This window comes from Ambystoma mexicanum, chromosome 6q (assembly GCF_040938575.1).
Source record: "Ambystoma mexicanum isolate Mex_15411 chromosome 6q, UKY_AmexF1_1, whole genome shotgun sequence".
NCBI lineage: Eukaryota > Metazoa > Chordata > Amphibia > Caudata > Ambystomatidae > Ambystoma > Ambystoma mexicanum.
The window spans coordinates 775891384-775910223 of NC_090937.1; the positions used below are offsets into that span (position 1 = coordinate 775891384).

At 47.8% G+C, this 18840-nt stretch overlaps 1 protein-coding gene across 3 annotated transcripts in view; it reads right to left on the reverse strand.

Annotated features, from left to right (window-relative positions):
- PLRG1 (pleiotropic regulator 1) overlaps nucleotides 1-18840 on the reverse strand; it is a 427106-nt gene that overhangs the window by 328320 nt on the left and 79946 nt on the right. For all 3 annotated transcript variants that reach the window (XM_069631306.1, XM_069631305.1, XM_069631307.1), the window contains one exon: nucleotides 3829-3882. In XM_069631306.1, the coding sequence (XP_069487407.1) occupies nucleotides 3829-3882 (54 nt within the window). The remainder of the gene's footprint in view (nucleotides 1-3828; nucleotides 3883-18840) is intronic.

Below are 18840 nucleotides of genomic sequence, written 5' to 3' on the forward strand. Positions count from 1 at the left end.
GATGGTCTTAAGAAAGGACACCCACAAAAAAGAGTAATAGATTGTGAGTGGGGGGAAAAGGATCCCACGAAGAGGCATAAGGAAAAAGAATTCACCAGTAAAATCAAAACGTTCTGGGGTTGACAAAGGTCAGGTAGATTTATCATTACTATGAACATTTTACCTAACACCCCTTCTCTCTGCTCCTTTGACTTTTAGTCACATAAACAACCCTGTTTATGTGACTGGCGGCAATGGGCGTGCTCTATCAATTATTGTGGTATTTATTATCGCACACTGTACATAGTGTCACCTATGTTCTAACATGATGGCTCCTTTCTTTTTTCATTACTCTAGTTTTATATTTTTGAATCACACTATGCAAATAGTATTATTTTGTATTAATTTGTTCCTATGAGGGATAGATGACAAGATCAAGAAGCTCAGTTGCATTCTAGTGCCGCACGTTGTCCGATATAGGAAGTATTGCATGTACCTCATTTTGACAATTCTTAACCACACCTAGCTTATATTATTAATTACCTCATCGGGTCCATGAGAAAAGGATTATACGACCAAATGGTTCAGATTATTTCAGGGCTGCACAACGTTACACTAACTCCATCACAAGATGGCCAACCTGTCCTACCGGTTTGTAGGAACCCAACTAAGAACATACTATCTTAAGATTATCTCGCAACTGTCACCATGACTACTGTCCCTGTCTACAATAGCACCAGTGAGCACACTTCCGCTCGTACTTGGACCGGAGCGAAACGAGAACCTTTGATCACACAGAAGTGAGTGAATCATGGAACTTCCTGGCACAATGGTATTACGCCTGGCCAGAAAGTTTCGGATAATTACATTCCCTTATAGCAAATTTCTTTGTAGAATCACGGCATCATGCCATCGCGCTGTGCTGCCTAGTAAAGTAACAAAGGTTAGTCAGCACGCTGGTTACTCACTAGGGAGTCAGCATGCTACACCACCCATAGTTAATGAATGGCCACTTGCATGGAACAATAGTTTTAATAATTTTTTCTGGCATCTACCGGGTTGAGAAGATCGATAAACTCCCAAAGCAGATTAATACAGACGTGTTATTAAAACATGAAGGATACTGACATATTGATTCACGGGATCACGTTCTAGAATCAGATAGCAGGATGGGGAATAGTGTCTTAATTCACTATTGTGACGGTCTCTTCATTAGACACCACAAGATAACAGTGCTTCAATGTGCCGATCCGACTAACGTTTTTCTCCATGTTCTCTCGATGTTCTCTCGATGTTTTCTCTGCGTTTCCCATTCCCTACAGGTTGTTGGTGTTGGTTTGTCTTGTGGCCCAACGCTTCCGCATTTTATTTGAATTATGATGGATATATTGTTCTTAATGGATGGATTGGCTTGTTATGCAATATCAACTTTGAGATTTTATGTTGGGTTGAACATAATAATGATCACTGGTTGTATTTGACAGTGTACACATCAGACGAGAATCAGAGGCCCTGATGAAGTACTGTAAATAGTCTGAAATGCATTGGCATGATTTGCATCTGCACTGAATAGATTTGACAATTAAAACTTTGTGAACAGAAAATAAAATGAACTAATGACTATCCTTTATTAAGAAAATAATGCAAAGAAAGTTTAATTGCAATCATAAAGAAACATAACCACAAGGTGGAATTCAGGGTGTGCAACCCACATTAAAGGGTCAACAGCCTAATTACGTCCATTTTTGTTCACTATTGACATGCCCAGCACAAAGGCGTTTTTTAGTGGGTCTGCACCCCACTCACAAATACTGAAAAGACATTTGAGGTAATAAACCAAGTAAGAGCAGTGCCAGCTCACAGCATTATAATTTCTTTTTTTGCCATTTCTTTCATAGTTGTTCCTGGTAAGCCCTTCTACCATTCTGGGAGAAGGTCGTCTGTGTGTAGGTTTTTGGTGAGTACCCTTGGGTGTCCCCGCCTAGGCCTCAGTGTGTCTGGGCAGGAAGGAAGTGGGGGAGGAGTTATTCACTCCCCTGCCCTGTGTCTGCCCGAGGGCCTGAATGGAACCAGTTCCCACTGGGGTGCTGGCTGTTCTGATTGGAAAGCCACCTGCCCCTTTCTGTAAAATGCTGTGAGAGTTTGCATAGGAGTGTGTGGTGAAACTGAATTAAAGATGAGGCTCCCAAGGTGAAAGGCAAGCCGACCAATGGAAACTGAAGTAACCAAAGCTGAAGACAACTAGGAGAAGCCTGCAGACCCTTTGCATCACCATGAAGCAACCACTGCTGTCTTGAACCGGTTTTCCAATCGACAGAGGAGCTCTGAAGGGCATGCAGTAATAAAATGGTGGCAAAAATGTCGACTGTGCAAAATATGACAGTAAAAATGCTTTTGTTTGACCAGGTAAAGGTGAGCCCGGTTATACCATTTAAACGGAGCGGGGGTTGCGTGGGTGTCCTCCGTTCCGCTTAAATGCTATAATGGTCTGGGGGTTGCAGGGGTATCCCCCACTTCCTTTACATGGATTTTTTGTGTAAACGGCCATTTTTGCCACGATTTTAACACATGGAACCCTCCGAAGAGGACGGCTCCTTCCCTTTGGCTGGTGGGACCAACCAACCAACCCTGAAACAAACTGCAATTTGAGCCATCTCCTGAGGTGCTGTGCCTTTCCAGAGCTGCTGACCACGAATACCAGGAGTCTTCTGACCCATTTGCAGTCCAACGTCTTTGAGAGGCCGAATCCATCCAAGTCTTTGCTGCGCTCCAGGTGAACCTCCACAGACACAATCCGATTCATCCAAGTCCCCTCACCAGAGTGCAGGATTCCAGCCTCTAAGAAGATCGACCCAACGAATACCGTCCTTCGTTGGTGCTGAGAAAAAGGTGCCAAAACCACAGAGACTGAAGAAATCCGTGCCAAGGGTCCTCTCTCTCTCGAGACTGCTGCTGCGACATCCCATTCAGAATCCTTCCTTTTGTAACTTTTTCTAATAGCAGCCCCAATCTCTGCTGCTGGACTAGGTCCCTTGTAGGGGACCCAAAACCATGAGCAACCAAAGCATTCTCAAGACACTACTTTATCAAGTACCATCAAGTGAGAAATGTTTTCGATACTAACTTTTGCGATGCGCTATGGCAAATCTTGCATTCACCATCACCATGCAATATTGCATGGTGAATGTTTTACCTCTGTCAATCTACTGAACTGAGAGCCAGGGGTTTCTTAGGGTATGGTTCCTATCCTTTTGGGGGAAAAAAGCATGATTCAGGTCCAGTGGGAGTTCTGTATCTCTCTCTCTCTCTCTCTCTCTCTCCTCCCTCTCCCCTGCCCCTCTACCCTCCAGGCTATTCTGCAAAGTCAAAAAAGTTGTAAGCCTAGAGAACATTTACTGGTCAACTAAGTACCAGTGCAAGACACCAATTACATACCCATTTTGCATTATTTTGAGACATTAGGTTTACATACATAATTTATAAGCTGAAATCCCTTAAGATTAAGCCACTCATGGCTCGTCAGCATTCCTGAGTGATCAAACTAGGCATTTAGCACTATAAAAAGGAAAATAAAACCCAATATATGTGCAAACTACAGCACCTAGAAAGTGCATTTTATTAAAAAGGTGGGCATTACCAAGTGCAGTGTTCTTGCAAATCTACATTTAAAAGTACAAATATATTATTATTCTAAAGGAAAGCCAAACGTCCAACTCAGGGTGACGCAGTCTGTCTTTTTCATGTGCACGACAAACCATCTCACGAGAGTGACAAAACAGAGGACGTTCGAAGTTATCCAGAGCAGTCAGATTGTTTGGGAAAATGTAAGTAAATTCATGCCAAACTTACCAGGTCCTGATGGATAAGGAAGGGTTCCTGTTACTGCATACTCCGACTCGAGACCTAAAAAGATCCCCAAAAATAATATTCCATCAACTAGGGCAAACTCTCACAAGACCAATACCTTCCCTTCTATTCATCACTTGCATCACACAAGGTAACAGATGTTCAGGTACTGAAGACCGAGCCTTTCATGATGTACTTGCATCTCCATACTTATAAATGTTCCAAACATGTACATGTAAAATTAATCCAGACTTAGGTTATTGGTCACAATCATGTAAAACAAGCAATTTGAATCAACAGAAATGAATTACAATAAGGCACCTACGATTAGGATACACGGGATAACATGTCTGAGCAAATCACAATTTCCTTCCAAACTTTATTGATCCCAAAAGGAGCAGAGTGAAAGAATGTTGCATGTTGAACCCTCCCTGGAAGCCGAGAAAGTCAGCAGTATCTGTCAACTACTCACTAATAATCCCACCAAACTGAATCCCAAGGTAGCTACATACGCCACGCACAGGCCACTGAATGCACCACCGAAGTAGAAGAGAAAGGAAGGGTCCTGCTGAAAAAAGAAGGGGACTAGACTTTTATTCAAACTCCAAACTCCCTAATCTCTGTACTTTTGGCATAGCTCATCCCCTTAGCAGTGGACTCGAAGATCAGTGTAGCAACCAGATGTTTGGAATAAAGTCTTAAACTATGATTCACAGCGAGTCACTTTTCAGTTTGCAGGGCTCGCAAAACCCAATTGCATAGTCTAGGAGATGTTATGAAGGTTAAGTACCATTATAATGGTACTCTACCGTGCTGGCATGTATTGGAAGGTTTGAAACTTTGTTTGTATAAAATGGCAAATAAAGGTTTCACTGTGCACATCTCAGTGGCAGCATTGCTTCAAAGATGAAGTGTTCTTATGGTGCAATGCAACGTTTTACAGAAAGCACTGGTATATTTGGTCACCCATCAACATGAGGCAAATTCATTTCTCTTAGGTCAAGTAGGTCAACTTAGGAACTTGCACTGCAGGTCTAGTTTGATTTTTAAGAATTGTGATGCTCGATTTGTGCCTCTTCTCTTAAGGTTGGTTTACTTTTTCTGCCCAGCGAGTCCCCATCCAGGGTCTCACTGGTGATTTAATTCAGTGCATGTGTCCCTAGAAGTCGTCAAGATTCGGGGGGCATGGGGGTGCTGTTGAGCAGCCTAAGAAACGGCTGCCTAGCTGTACAGCTCTGCATGTAGCCGACAACAACCCGATATTAGTGGCGGTTCTACTGTTCCCCTGATGCTAAGAAAACACTGCTGGGGTACTGAAAGTGAGGTGCACAGCTGGACCAAGTTTCAAGAAGATTGAGCACCCCGGTGCGGGGATCGAGCCCTGTGCGGCCTGGAGTGCGTAGTGCAGCTGGGGCCGGACCGACGCGTCGCGGACGGTGATATGCGGTGGAATCCGGGGCAGCTGTGACCTCCTGGAGGGGCCGCTTGGAATGCATCCCTTCTCGCTCTGCCGAGAGAAGACCAGCAACCCGAAGAATGTCCACCAGTCTCCCGGGTGGCCTTGCTGGGGGCTGACGTGAACCGCGGGGAGGCCTGAGAGCGGACGGAGCGAGGGAGAGACTGCTGTCATGCTGAACCGGCACTGGCGTCCCGCTTGCCTCTCCAGCGGGCGGGCCAGTGTGGAGCATTGATGGTGTGGCCCCGCTCCACAGGGTCGGGCAAATGAATGCAGCGGCGGCCATCGGCCCCAGACACGGACACCCTCGCCGGGAGGACCTGGCCGAAGAATCACCACAGCCTTGTTATTAACTGCGTATGCGGTTTTGAGCATCCAGAAGAACAGCAGGGGACGGGACAACCTCCATCCTACTCCCCCAGGAGGAGCGTGGGACTGCTACCTCCAGCCCTATAACACGGGTGAGGAGACGCATCTGATACAGGCGAGGGGTTAGAGCCCTGGCTCGTGGGGCGGCTGAGGCCATGTAGGGGTCCTCTCCTGGGCATCTGCATGACTGTTGCTACCAGGACAAATCGAGAGACACCGCCACCCCTGCTACGATAACGCACGTGTGGGGAATTGACATGGAGGGGCCCCTCCCGACAACAAGGACCCGCTACCAAGGCCCACAGTGACAAGGCAGCTGCAGAGCTGATCCGGCGTCCACGAACTGCTTCCTCCACATCAAGTGCAGTGTTGGGGAAACACTGAGCTGGTGAGCCCCGGGGCGAGCCCTGTGCAAGTTTGGGACATAACCGCTGGATGTATCCACCGCTACATTGAGACCCATGGAACCATATCCACTACTTACCACCAAAGGCACATGTACGAAGGCAGCACCCAGCCTCGAGCAGGGGCACTCCACATCATGCCACGACGACACCCCACTGCTTGGAGCCGCAGCTGCCCCTGACCTAACAGATACGTTACACCCCGGGTCCAAGTTGTTGGTTGCGTGGCAGCAGCGTAACCCTTTGCGGCAGCTTTAAAATTGGAAGCTCTCATGGACATAGTATTTAAAGCTGAGATTCCATCTGACATTGAGAAATTATTTTAATGCAATACACGACATGATTCTACAGTGGGGGTGGGTTGGGAGGTCTTCAAGGTGTACATAAGAGGCATGGCTATATCAAGGGGGGCAGGAATGCATGGCTATATCAAGGGGGGCAGGAATACTAATGACCTCAACCGGTCTGAAGCCAAACCAAAGGGTCTGGAAGAGGAATGCGCCACAGCAGCTACCCAGTCAAATTAGCACAGACACAGGAGGAATTGGAGATCTTTGAGGCACATGCCTTGTGAGAAATACGCTACTTCTCACGCCCACGGGCTGCAAGGAAATATGGGGAAGGTGAAAGGCCTGGTAGAACATAGGCTAAGTTAGTGCGGGCGGAGGGACGGCGCTCCCAGATAGAGTGCATCGCCAATGATCAGGGCACTCTGCAGTGGGCAGACCAGCAAATACTTCGTTTTTTTCCAAATTCTACACCGAATATCAGCCCAGCCACACGACACACAAGATATATGTGGGCTACTTGACCACATTCCTAGGACCACCATTTCCCACTCGACCAGGGAGCTCCTTAACTCCCCTATTACGCTAGATGAAACAGTAAAAGCCATAACTGAGCTGCCGAAGGGTAAAGCCCCTGGGCCTGATGGCCTCACTTCAGAATTCTACCAGGAACATGTAGCGCTACTGGCACCACGTTTACTGGCGGTCTGGACTGAATCACTTAGCAAGTCTATTCTCCCCCCCCCCCTCCATACGCGAAGCAACCATAACCGTCCTAAAACCGTGCAAACCTAGTGATGAATGCAGATTGTATAGAGCCGTGTCACTCATGAATAGACACAAAAATATTTGCCAAAACAATAGCAAACAGATTCCTTCCAATTATGCCCCATCTAGTACATGAAGACCAGGGAGGATTCGTCCCTGAGCGATCGACAGCCCTTAACATCAGAAGACTCTTGAATGTACTATCTAGAATTGACCAGAAGGCTGGGGCTGTCACGCTTGATGCCCAAAAGGCCTTTGACATGGTCTCGTGGCAATACATGCAGGAGGTCCTGGGGAAAATGGGCGTGGGAGCAGACATGATCAAATATATTAAACTATTGTACACATTTCCCACGGCGAGATTACTGGTCATCTCTCAAACCTCAGCACGCTTTGAACTGAGCAGGGGCACCCGGCATGTTGTCCCTTCTCCCCCATTCTCTTCGCCCAGGTTATTGAACCAATGTCAGACTATATCAGAGCTCGAGACACCCTTATGGGTATACACCTAAAAAATTCCAGAGATTATATTGCTATCCGCTGATGACGTGCTACTGTACGTCAGCAACCCATACACAGACCTCGATCCCATACTGAGGGATGTGACCAGAATAGGCACCTTCTCCGGATTCTCGATCAATTACAGCAAATCTGAGATATTCCTGCTTACTGCGACAACACAACAACCCACATGCGAGTACCCCCTCGGATGGTCTCCCGGTGGTATCCGGTATCTAGGGGTCCAGGTGTCTAGCTCTAAATCATCACTAGTAGCCAACAATAATGCTGAAGTCGAAAGATATGTTCGCTCCAAAACAACAAGGTGGCACTCCCTTCCGCCAACACTGGCTAAGAAACTATCACTGGTGAAAATGATTCTTGTCCCCAAACTCTTGTACATATTTGCAAATGTCCCTGTCTGGCCAGGAAAACAATACTTTGAGGGTCTACACAAAGCATCCGCACAATTTCAAAGGCACGCCGGGGCGGTTTGCAAGAAATGGGCGCCCATGACTCTACCTTATGAGAGAGGGGGCTTCGCCGCCCCCAACCTCAAACTATAGTCGATAGCAGCGCAAACCCAATATGCCACGTACTGGTACTTTAGTTCTACTACTCCCCCTCATGCCAAGTTAGAAAAACTTGCGCCAGGCAAAGTTAATCCGAAGACACCAATACTCCATCGGACCTACACGGACGACTCGCCATTAGATCCTACTGCGATTACACTACTAGCATGGGATAGGCTACTACACCCATGGTCGGACACCCGCCTGTACTATAAATGGCTCTCGATCTGGAGGTATCCGGGGCTTGAACCCATACATGACATAATTCCTGTCCCAACACTGGCAGACACTGGGATACCTTGTACTGAACGACGTATTCCCGTAAGGGAAATTCATTACCCCCACTAACATGGCGACCTGGACATTCAGGCTCAGCACTGGAAATGTTGCAATACTATAGACTTCGGGCTTCCGTCTGTGCTATGTGGTCGTCCTACCCTGACGAACCCCCAGACACACCTGAAATACAATATATAGCCAACTCAGAGGGGGCTAGTGGCCTGGTCTCCTCAATATACAAGATTCTATTAGCAAAAACCCTGGATCAACCCCCTCAAAGCACGAAACAAATGGGCACACAAACTGTATGTTAGCAAAGAAATGTATACTCCAATGTTGGAAGCGTTTCTCGCCCCCCGACCTTTACAATGTGGCTGAATGCCCTGACACGGACCCAGACATGTGAGGAGGAATACATAAATACCCACTCAATACAAGCTCGACCAAAAAAAAAAAATGTATGGACAGACTTCCGCAGCTATCTCATCAATCTAACCGATAGGGACCCGGGATACCCTGTACCAGCCGTAAATGAAGGGCTAACCTAAGTTGTATTGTGAACATGTTTTATCACATTATGTCCATATGCCTCACTGTACTACCTGATCCTGTTGATGGTGAACTGGGTCTATGATTGTATAATGCAAACCTTTCTTGATTGTGTATGTTGTAAACTCCTGCCAATAAATAAAAGTACAACAAAAAAAAAAAGGATTCTCAGACCAGGGTGCCCAAGAGGTGCCTTGTAGTTGGTTACTTGATCAAGCCCACCTGCTCACATACTTTTGCTAACTTGCTGGCTTATGGAGGTGGTTTTTAATACTTTAGAAAGCTGCATTCTGCTACAGCCAGTAAGGGAGTTTTTCCATAAACTGTCCTGCAAGAGGTTTTAGGAAGCCAAAGCAGTAGTGTCAGAAGAGGCTGTCCCACGCGGTTCATCTAACTCTCTCGATGTTAGTGTGACTGCCAAGAGAAGTCAGCCTTTACTCTTAGAAGGTTATGGGGCTGATGTCAAGGTACAATCAGGCCCACACACACACTAACATACCATAAAAGAACATTTCCTATTCATTTAAGTATTGTGAAAAGGTAAAAACACAGGCAATAATTACCAAGGTAAGTGAACATTACAAACACAGTAAGTATATACAGGGTTCAAAATTGTGCTCCTGCTTCTACCAAATGAGAGCCTGGTTGCCTTAAAACCCAAGTGCTACGTTTGGCTCCCAGGAACAACTGGTGCCTTATAAAACACATTTGACAAAAAGAAAAGTGTTCGAGAATTGTGATAAAGAATTAGGACACATCTTGGACTGATTTAAATATAAACATCAGCCAAAAAAAAGGTAGGCGTGCATCTGAAGTGGAAGTTGGATTTGCAAAGTGCTGTGTACTCGCTCCCGGTTCCCAAGAGGTAGCTCCTGCCTTTCGGGTGATGCCTTAAACCAAGTAACTGGTTTTAGCTCCCGATAATTGAATCGTAATCTCAAACCCGGATATATAGATCCATTTGGTTGAAATGATCCCAACTGCCTCCAAACTATACAACAGTCACCAAAGTGTGAGATACTGAACACTTTAAAGGTCCTAAAAAGGGTTTAGAACACTTACACATAAAATGCATTTTATGTGGTCTAGGCTTAGACAGCAGAACTACCCCTCCACTTCTTACGAACTTGAGGCTGAGAAGGGCATGCATGTCACATGACGTCAGAAACCAACCAGCCATTTAAAAGAAGCCCACACTGCCAAGACATCTAGTCACTTTTGGAACTAGCTTCAAAACTACACAAACCCACCCCATAAACCTTTACAAATTGGGTAAATTGTTATTATGGTACAAATCAGTCCCCCATTCCTCTCCCTTTTGAAGCACAAATGGATGCCAATGCAACAGACAAGTCAGTGCCATCCTAGGTCTAGTAGAACCCCTTCCCACATATACATATGGTGGGCCTGTGCTATGATAATCCTCGACAGACCCTCACTTTGGAATCAAACCCTAAAACGAGATCAACATTGCAAACATGCATTTGCCTACGCTGTATTATTTACAGTTGTATACGAATTGTTCGTTTTACAACTGTTCGAATTACAATTGACCTTTTCACAATTGACCGAATTGTGAAGGTCAATTGTAACATATGTGGGGGGAAACCCCCCCCCCACAACGCCATATATATATGAGAATGCATTACTTACCGTAAAAGCATTTCTGATGGTTGTATCTGCTTAGATTCACATGCTGTGCATAGGTCCGACATCCAGTGGTTACTGCGGAGTATTGCATTTTGTTTTTCGTAGTCGAAAAGGGGACGTCGACAAGGCGTGTCTGAAACACTATCCCTATAGTGACGTGCGTTGTACCCACAATCCCTCACGCGTCGAGGTCCCTCTGTTTGTATTTTTCTGCCCTGAGGGAGCCTTCTAGACGTGAGTGAGTACAGAAAAGAGAGAGATATATAAAGGAAGTCTATGTTCCTTCCATCCGAGCGGGGAGGAAGGGTGGGCGCATGTGAATCTAAGCAGATACAACCATCAGAAATGCTTTTACGGTAAGTAATGCATTCTCTTCTGATGTTTGTTAATCTGCTTAGAATCACATGCTGTGCATAGACTAGCGAGCAGTACCCGGAGTTGGCGGTGGGTTATGAGAAGGAACAGTAGAGAAAAGGTGTCGTAATACTGCCTGTCCCACCTGGGAGTCAGATCTAGAGTGTGTATCTAGACAGTAGTGTTTTGTAAAGGTGTGCACAGAACTCCAGGTAGCCGCTTTGCAGATGGACTCAAGGGGAACATTTGCAATGAATGCTATGGATGCCCCCGTGCCTCGAGTAGAGTGTGCTCTTGGCCTAAAGGGCAGTTCTCTCTTAGCAAGAGTATAGCAGAGAGTGATGCATTGAACAATCCATCTAGAAATAGTGGATTTTGAAACCGCATCTCCTTCTCTTCCTGCTGCCACCGAGACGAAGAACTGATTAGTCTTCCTCAGTGGTCTGGTTCTTTCCATGTAGAACATGACCGCTCTGCGTACATCTAGTGTGTGCAGAGTCCTTTCTCCCAAATTGGAAGGATTTTGAAAGAACGTTGGTAGTTCTATAGATTGGTTTACGTGGAATTTAGAAATAAATTTCGGAGCAAACCTAGGGTGAGTGCGTAGAACCACTTTATCTTTGTGAACTGTAACGAAGGGGTCTAGAATAGAAAGAGCCTGAAGTTCACTTACTCTCCTGATGGAGGTGATAGCTATTAAAAAAGCAGTCTTAAGCGTGAGGTGTTTAAGAGATGCTTTGTGCATGGGTTCGAATGGAGAGCCCATGAGTCTGGTAAGTACCACATTAAGGTCCCATCCGGGAGCTGGGTCGGCTATCGGGGGGTGTATTCTCTTTACTCCCTCCATGAAGGCCTTTATAACAGGGATCCTCCACCACAACACTTTGAGTTGGGAAGTGGTGTATGCAGAAAGTGCAGCTAGGTGGACTTTAATGGAGTTAAACACTAGACCTGAATCCAATAGGTGGGTCAGGTATAGGACCACATGTGTGGGAGAGCAGTCAATAGGGTTGATGCTTTTACTCCTGCACCAGATGACAAATCTTTTCCATTTGCTAGAATAGCAGTGGCGAGTGTTTGGTTTTCTGGCTTCCCTGAGGATGTCCATGCATCTTTGCGGGAGTTGTAGATGTCCGAACTCTATGATCTCAGGAGCCAAGCTGCTAAGTTCATGTTCTGGGGGCATGGATGCAGAGTCCTGCCCTTGTCCTGAGACAGCATGTTGTACGGGCAGGGGAGTTTTATTGGGGGGGATAGAGACATCTCCATCAAGTGAGCGAACCATGGTTGTCGTGCCCACATTGGGGCCACTAGTATCATGGTCACTTGTTCCTGGTGCATCTTGTGCACCACTCTGTTGAGTAGGGGAGTCGGGGGAAAAGCGTAAACAAATTTCCCTGACCATTCCATCGACAGACCGTTCCCCTTGGATTGGTTCTGGGGGTACCTGGAGGCGTAACTTAGGCATTGTGTGTTTTCCAGGGTTGCGAACAGGTCTATTTCGGGGAATCCCCATTGTGTGAAGACGTCGAAGACGATGTCTTCGTGCAGGCGCCATTCGTACTCTTCGGGCAGGGGGAAATCTCTGCTGAGACTGTCTGCCAGCAGATTGAGTTCCCCGGGTACATGTAGTGATAGTAGGAACATGTCCTGTTTGAGAGCCCACTTCCATATATTCTGGGCCAGTTTGGACAGGCCTGGAGAGTGGGTGCCCCCTTGCTTGTTGATGTAGTACATGGCTGTAGTGCTGTCTGTAAGGACCATTACTGTTTTGCCTTGTAGGTGTTCCTGGAAGGCTCTTAGCGCCTTGAACACAGCTAGTAGCTCCAGTAGATTTATGTGTTTGGATGCTACGTTCGGAGTCCACACTCCGTGAGCAGTCTGATGGGATAGGTGCGCCCCCCATCCTGTGAGGGATGCGTCTGTGGTTAGAGTGGCTTCCGCCGCGGGTGTGGCAAAGGGTTTCCCTTTTTCCATGTTTTCCTTTGTCCACCACCGTAGCGAGAGAACCAAGGCTTGCGAGACCACAACTAGATCCTCCCATAGTCCGCTGGCCTGACACCACTGGCTGTTGAGCCACTCTTGCATTGGGCGCATGCGCATGCGCGCGTGAGGTACCAAATAAATACACGACGCCATCATTCCTAGCAAGCGCATTGCTTTGCGTACCGTCACCTCTCGACCGGTCACATATTGAGGGATTTGAAACAGCATGTTTTGGACCCTCTCTTTGGAGGGGAAGACGAGGCCGTCCTTTGTTTGAATTAGAGCCCCTAGGAATTGCTTGATTTGACTAGGGTCTAAACTGGACTTCTTTTCGTTGATGGAGAAGCCCAACTGGAACAAAAGGTCTACCGTCTTTTGGGTATTGGAGAAGCATGTTTCGTAAGAATCCCCTGTTATGAGCCAGTCGTCGAGGTAAGGGTAAACTGGGATGGACAACCTGCGCAGGTGGGCCGCTGCCACTGCCAGCACCTTCGTGAATACCCTTGGTGCTGATGCTATGCCGAAGGGTAGCACTTTGAACTGGTAGTGTTTGCCCTCTATCATGAACCTGAGGTATTTTCTGTGCGCTGGCAACATTAAAATATGAAAGTATGCATCTTTCATGTCCAATGTTGTCATGTAATCTCCCTGAGAAAGCAGTGGGATCACTTCCTGTAAGGTTACCATACGAAACTTTTGGGGTTTGATAAACTTGTTCGCTGGGCGCAGATCTAATACAGGGCGCATGGTTAGATCCTTTTTGGGTACAAGGAAGTACACTGAATAAATACCTTCCGTTACCTGAGATAGAGGCACGACCTCTATGGCTCCTTTTTCCAGCAGTTGTTGTACTTCTTGGAGAAGGATGGCAAGATGTTCCGGTGTCATGCGACGTCCCCTCGGGGGTCTGTAGGATGGGGAACTGTTGAATTCGATACAGTATCCGTGGGCTACGGTGGAAAGTACCCAACGGTCTGACGTTATCTCCTCCCATGCAGGAAGAAAGGATGTTATCCGGCCCCCGACCGGTGTTGCATGGGAGGGGACGCGAATCTTCGCGTCACTTGGAGTTGTTGGGGGCTAGGGAGCCTCTGGGGGTGGATCCCCGACCTCTCCCCTTACCCCGGCGTTGGCCTCTTTGGCTGTACTGCCCACTATTGGTCTGGTAATTGGTGGCAGGGTATTGTTGATGTTGACTTTGTTGTTGTTGTTGGCGTTGGCCACGAAAAAAGCGTTTGTTGCCATAGCCGCGTCTGGTAGTGGGCTTAGAGATTTGGTCAAGAGTCTTGATAGTATCGAACTCTTTTTTTCGCCATCTCTAGAGCTACATCCACCGCTTTTCCGAAGAGGTTAGAGTCTTCCACAGGTTTATTTATTAAAGACGCCTGTGTCTCCGGTTTAAACCCTGAGTTGCGCAGCCATACATGGCGTTTTAGGAGTATTCCCTGCACCAGGGAACGTCCCGCTGTTTCTGCCGCGTCCAGAGAGTTTTTTACAATGCTCTGGTTCACCTGGGTTCCTTCGCCAATAGTTGAAAGTAGGCGTGTACGTAAAGGATCCGGTGCTTCCTCGGCGTCCTTGCGCATTTTGGCCCACTGCGCGTCTGCATAGCTAGCAAGCAAAGAATTGTTGTTCGCAATTCTTGCTGAAAAGGCAGCCAAGGAAGTTACTCTTTTTGCAAGGGCATATAGCCTTTTGCCCTCCTTGTCAGGGGGTGCCTCACTGGTGGAAAGTGGTACCCCTGCCCTCTTTCTAGTATTAGATACTACTAGGGAATCCGGAATGGAATGTCCCCTAATGTAGAGCGGGTCTGAGGGAGAAGGAGTGAAAAGTTTTTCAATTCTCGGATTGACCCCTCTGATCAATGCGGGAGTGGCCAGCGAAGGGATGATTCTTCTCTTCACTGAAGCTAGGAGGGGAATGGTCTGGCTGACCGGGGGTTTCTCTTTAATTACTTTTTCCACAAAGTCTAATTCTGGAGAGAGCTCCCCAGTGTCCAGTTCGAAATGCGCTGCTGCTCTGCGCAACAGTGCATTGAAAGTGGGCTGATCGTCAATTGGAGACGTGTTCCTAACCGGTGAATTGTCAGGAGGATTTAGGTTTAGGACATCAGTGTCGGAATACACTGATGGGGATTGCCAGGGGTGCGAAGGTCCTTCTTCAGTGTCTTCTCGGAAGCCTTCTTCTATAATGTCTGGCCTGTCTTCCAGACATTCCTCCTGGTTCTGTCCTTCTTGATCGTCCATGAAATCATCCTCCTCCTCCAAGTATTCTTCCTCCCCAGTGAGGTCGTATACGTTATGGAAGTCTGAGGCTGTGTCCACCTGGGGATCGACTAGCCTTGGATTTTTGGCCCTGGGGTCCTCCTGAGGCCCTGCTCTAGTCCTCTTGGGAGTTTGAGAGGTCTGGGTATTCATAAACCTTTCCATCCTCTCCATACAGAGGTGGAGTCTTTCCATGGTTTCATGGGGTATCCCAGAGCGGTCTCGCGGGGGAAAAATAGAGTCATCTAACTGGAAACGGCTCGACCTCTCCCAAAGCGTCGAGGAAAGTGTCCCGTCGCCCTCCGAAAAACCTTCAGGTGTGCTGGGTGACCCCCCGACTGAAGGGGGTAGTCCCTGCCTTTCTTCGGGCTTTTTCGGCGTGTCTTTCGACTTATGCGTAGCGCTCGACGTGTTCTTCGGCGTACGCTTCTGGGCGTCGGCTACAGCGATCCTCGCCAAGCTGTCGGCGACTCGTTTGTCGGCGAAGCTTGCGTTTTCGACGCTATGGGTGTCGAACGCTCTACGGCGGTATGCGCCTTCTGTTGATGCGCGCCGGCCGATGGTTTGGGGGCGGCGCCCTTATTTGCCGAAAGCCCAGTCGCTGGTCGCGGCTGCGGTTGCGAGAGGGGCTTCGAACCCGAACGGTCCGAGGAAGCCGCCGGTGGAACCTGCGTCTCCTTGGGCGCCGAAGCTCTTTTCGTCTTAGACGAAGAAGAGCCGTGGGTTGTGTGCTCATGTGAGTCTTTGTGCGCGTCAGTGTCGCCGGGGTGTTCATCCCCATAAGCAGGGCGTGAGCCGAGCCCGTCGGGGCCGGGGACAGACGACGAAGCGCGCAAGCGCTCCTTAGAGGGGGTTTCGACTTCCGTAGCGGAGGTCGTGTTATCGCGTTCCTCGTCACTGTCGGTGGTAGCAGCGGCGGGTGAACCTTCGGCCTTCGACATCGCGTAGGCCGCCCACCTTTTAACCCTACGGCCTTTTAGAGTTTTAGGCTTAAGAAGCCGACAAGCCGCGCAACCTTCCTCCTTGTGATCGAGGGGCAAGCAGCGGTTACACCGTGAATGCTTGTCCTTCCAAGTAAATTTGCCTTTGCAAAGCGGGCAAAACCTAAAGGGTGTCCTCTCCATAGCCGAGGCAATAAATCGCGATAAGCACCCCAAGGGAAAGGAAGGGGAAAGGGAAAGGCATTCTCAGAAAAGACCCAGTGATGTCCCACGACCCCACTCTCCCTACTGTATATGGCCTGCGAGGCCAGGCCACGTGTTCGGCAGCGCCGAAGGATTTCCTCCGCTCGACCCTCCGTCGAAGATTCTTTTCGGCGGAGAACAGCTTACAACTGCGTCGAGGGAGGGATTATTAATATTATGAGAAAAAGCGACCAAAGGTCGAGGAGTTGCAATGTCTCTCGAGGAGCTCCGCGTGAAGGTGACCAGAAGCTGGGCGGAAAAAAACAATCTGAGGGACCTCGACGCGTGAGGGATTGTGGGTACATGGCACGTCATTATAGGGATAGTGTTTCAGACACGCCTTGTCGACGTCCCCTTTTCGACTAAGAAAAACAAAATGCAATACTCCGCAGTAACCACTGGATGTCGGACCTATGCACAGCATGTGATTCTAAGCAGATTAACAAACATCAGAAATATATATATAATACATTACTCACCGTAATCGTATTTCTGATGCTTGTATCTGCTTAGATTCACATGCTGTGCATAGGCCGACATCTAGTGGAAGCTGCAGAGTATTACAGTTTGTTTTTCGAAACTCGAAAATGGGGGTCAACACAGGGCGTGCCAGTAATACTATCCCTAGTGTGACGTCCACTGTACCCAAGATCCCTCACGCGTCTAGGATCCTCAGATTGTATTTTTTCTGACATGAGGTAGCATGAGGAGTAGCGTGAGTACAGATGATCCAAGCAGATAGACAGAAAGGTAAGACTACAAGCAATCCTGCGCCTTCTCTCGGAGGGGAGGAAGGGTGGGTCGCATGTGAATCTAAGCAGATACAAGCATCAGAAATAATATTACGGTGAGTAATGTATCCCTTCTGAGGCTTGTGGAATCTGCTTAGATCACATGCTGTGCATAGATTAGCGAGCAGTACCAGAAGAAGGAGGTGGGATGTGAGAAGGGTCATGAGAAAATAGGTGTCTTAGAACCGCTTGTCCCACTTGTGTATCTGCCTTGGAATGGGTGTCAATGCAGTAATGCTGAGTAAAAAAGTGTGAATAGAGCTCCAAGTAGCTGCTTTGCAAATGGTATCAAGGGGAACATTCGCAATGAAAGCCAGAGTGGCCCCAATGCCTCTAGTAGAGTGGGCTCTTGGCGTAAAAGGCAGAGTCTTTTCAGAGAGTGAGTAACACAGCTGGATACAGTTAATAATCCACTTCGAGATGGCACCTTTAGAGACGCGATCCCCCCCTCTGCCTGTAGCTACGGAGACAAACAGTTGATCTGTTTTCCTTAGCGGTCTTGTTTTATTTACATAGTAGAGGACCGCCCTACGCACATCTAGGGTGTGTAGTTTCACCTCAGCAGAGCTTTGCGGGTTCTGGAAGAAAGCCGGAAGCTCTATGGACTGGTTTACATGGAATTTTGATATAAATTTAGGTGAGAACCTAGGATGTGTGCGTAAAACCAGTTTGTCTTTATGGATAGTGAAGGGATCCTGCACTGACAGAGCCTGAATTTCACTGACCCTTCTTATAGAAGTAATAGCTACTAAGAAGGCCGTTTTATAGGTCAGGTGTTTGAGACTGCTTTTATGCATGGGTTCGAAAGGGGGGCCCATGAGCTTGGCTAGCACCACATTAAGGTCCCACCCTGGTGGTGGGTTTGAAATAGGAGGGTGAAGTCTCTTTACTCCTTCCATGAAGGCTTTAACTACTGGTACTTTCCACCATAACACCTTGCTATGGGAAGTGGTGTAAGCCGAGAGGGCTGCCAGGTGTACTTTCAGTGAGTTAATAACCAATCCTGCATCTAGCAGGTGGAGCATGTATGTAACAATGTTGGAAGGAGTGAGATCAACCGGGTTGATTTGTCTACTCTGGCACCAGATAACGAACCTCTTCCACTTGTCAAAGTAACAGTGCCTTGCGTTTGGTTTCCTAGATTCCTTTAGGATGTCCATACACCTCTGTGGCAAATTGAGATGTCCAAACTCTATGACCTCAAGAGCCATGCTGCCAGGTTCATTGAGTTGGGTTGCTGGTGCACTGTTTGATCTTGGTGCTGGGACAGTAGGTTGTACCAGGCTGGAAGGTTGATGGGCTCGCACACCGCCATCCTGCGTAGGTGTGGGAACCACGGTTGTCTTGCCCACATGGGAGCAACTAGGACGAGCGTCATCGATTCCTTGTTCACCACTTTCCTGATGAGGAGTTGGTGGAAAAGCGTACGCAAACATCCCTGACCAGTTCATCCACAGGGCGTTCCCCTGGGAGTCTGGTTGGGGGAACCTGGATGCAAATCCTGGCCATTGTTTATTTTCGCTTGTGGCGAATAAGTCTATAGTGGGGAAACCCCACTGAGAGAAGAGATCTTCTACGACCTCTCTGTGAAGAACCCATTTGTG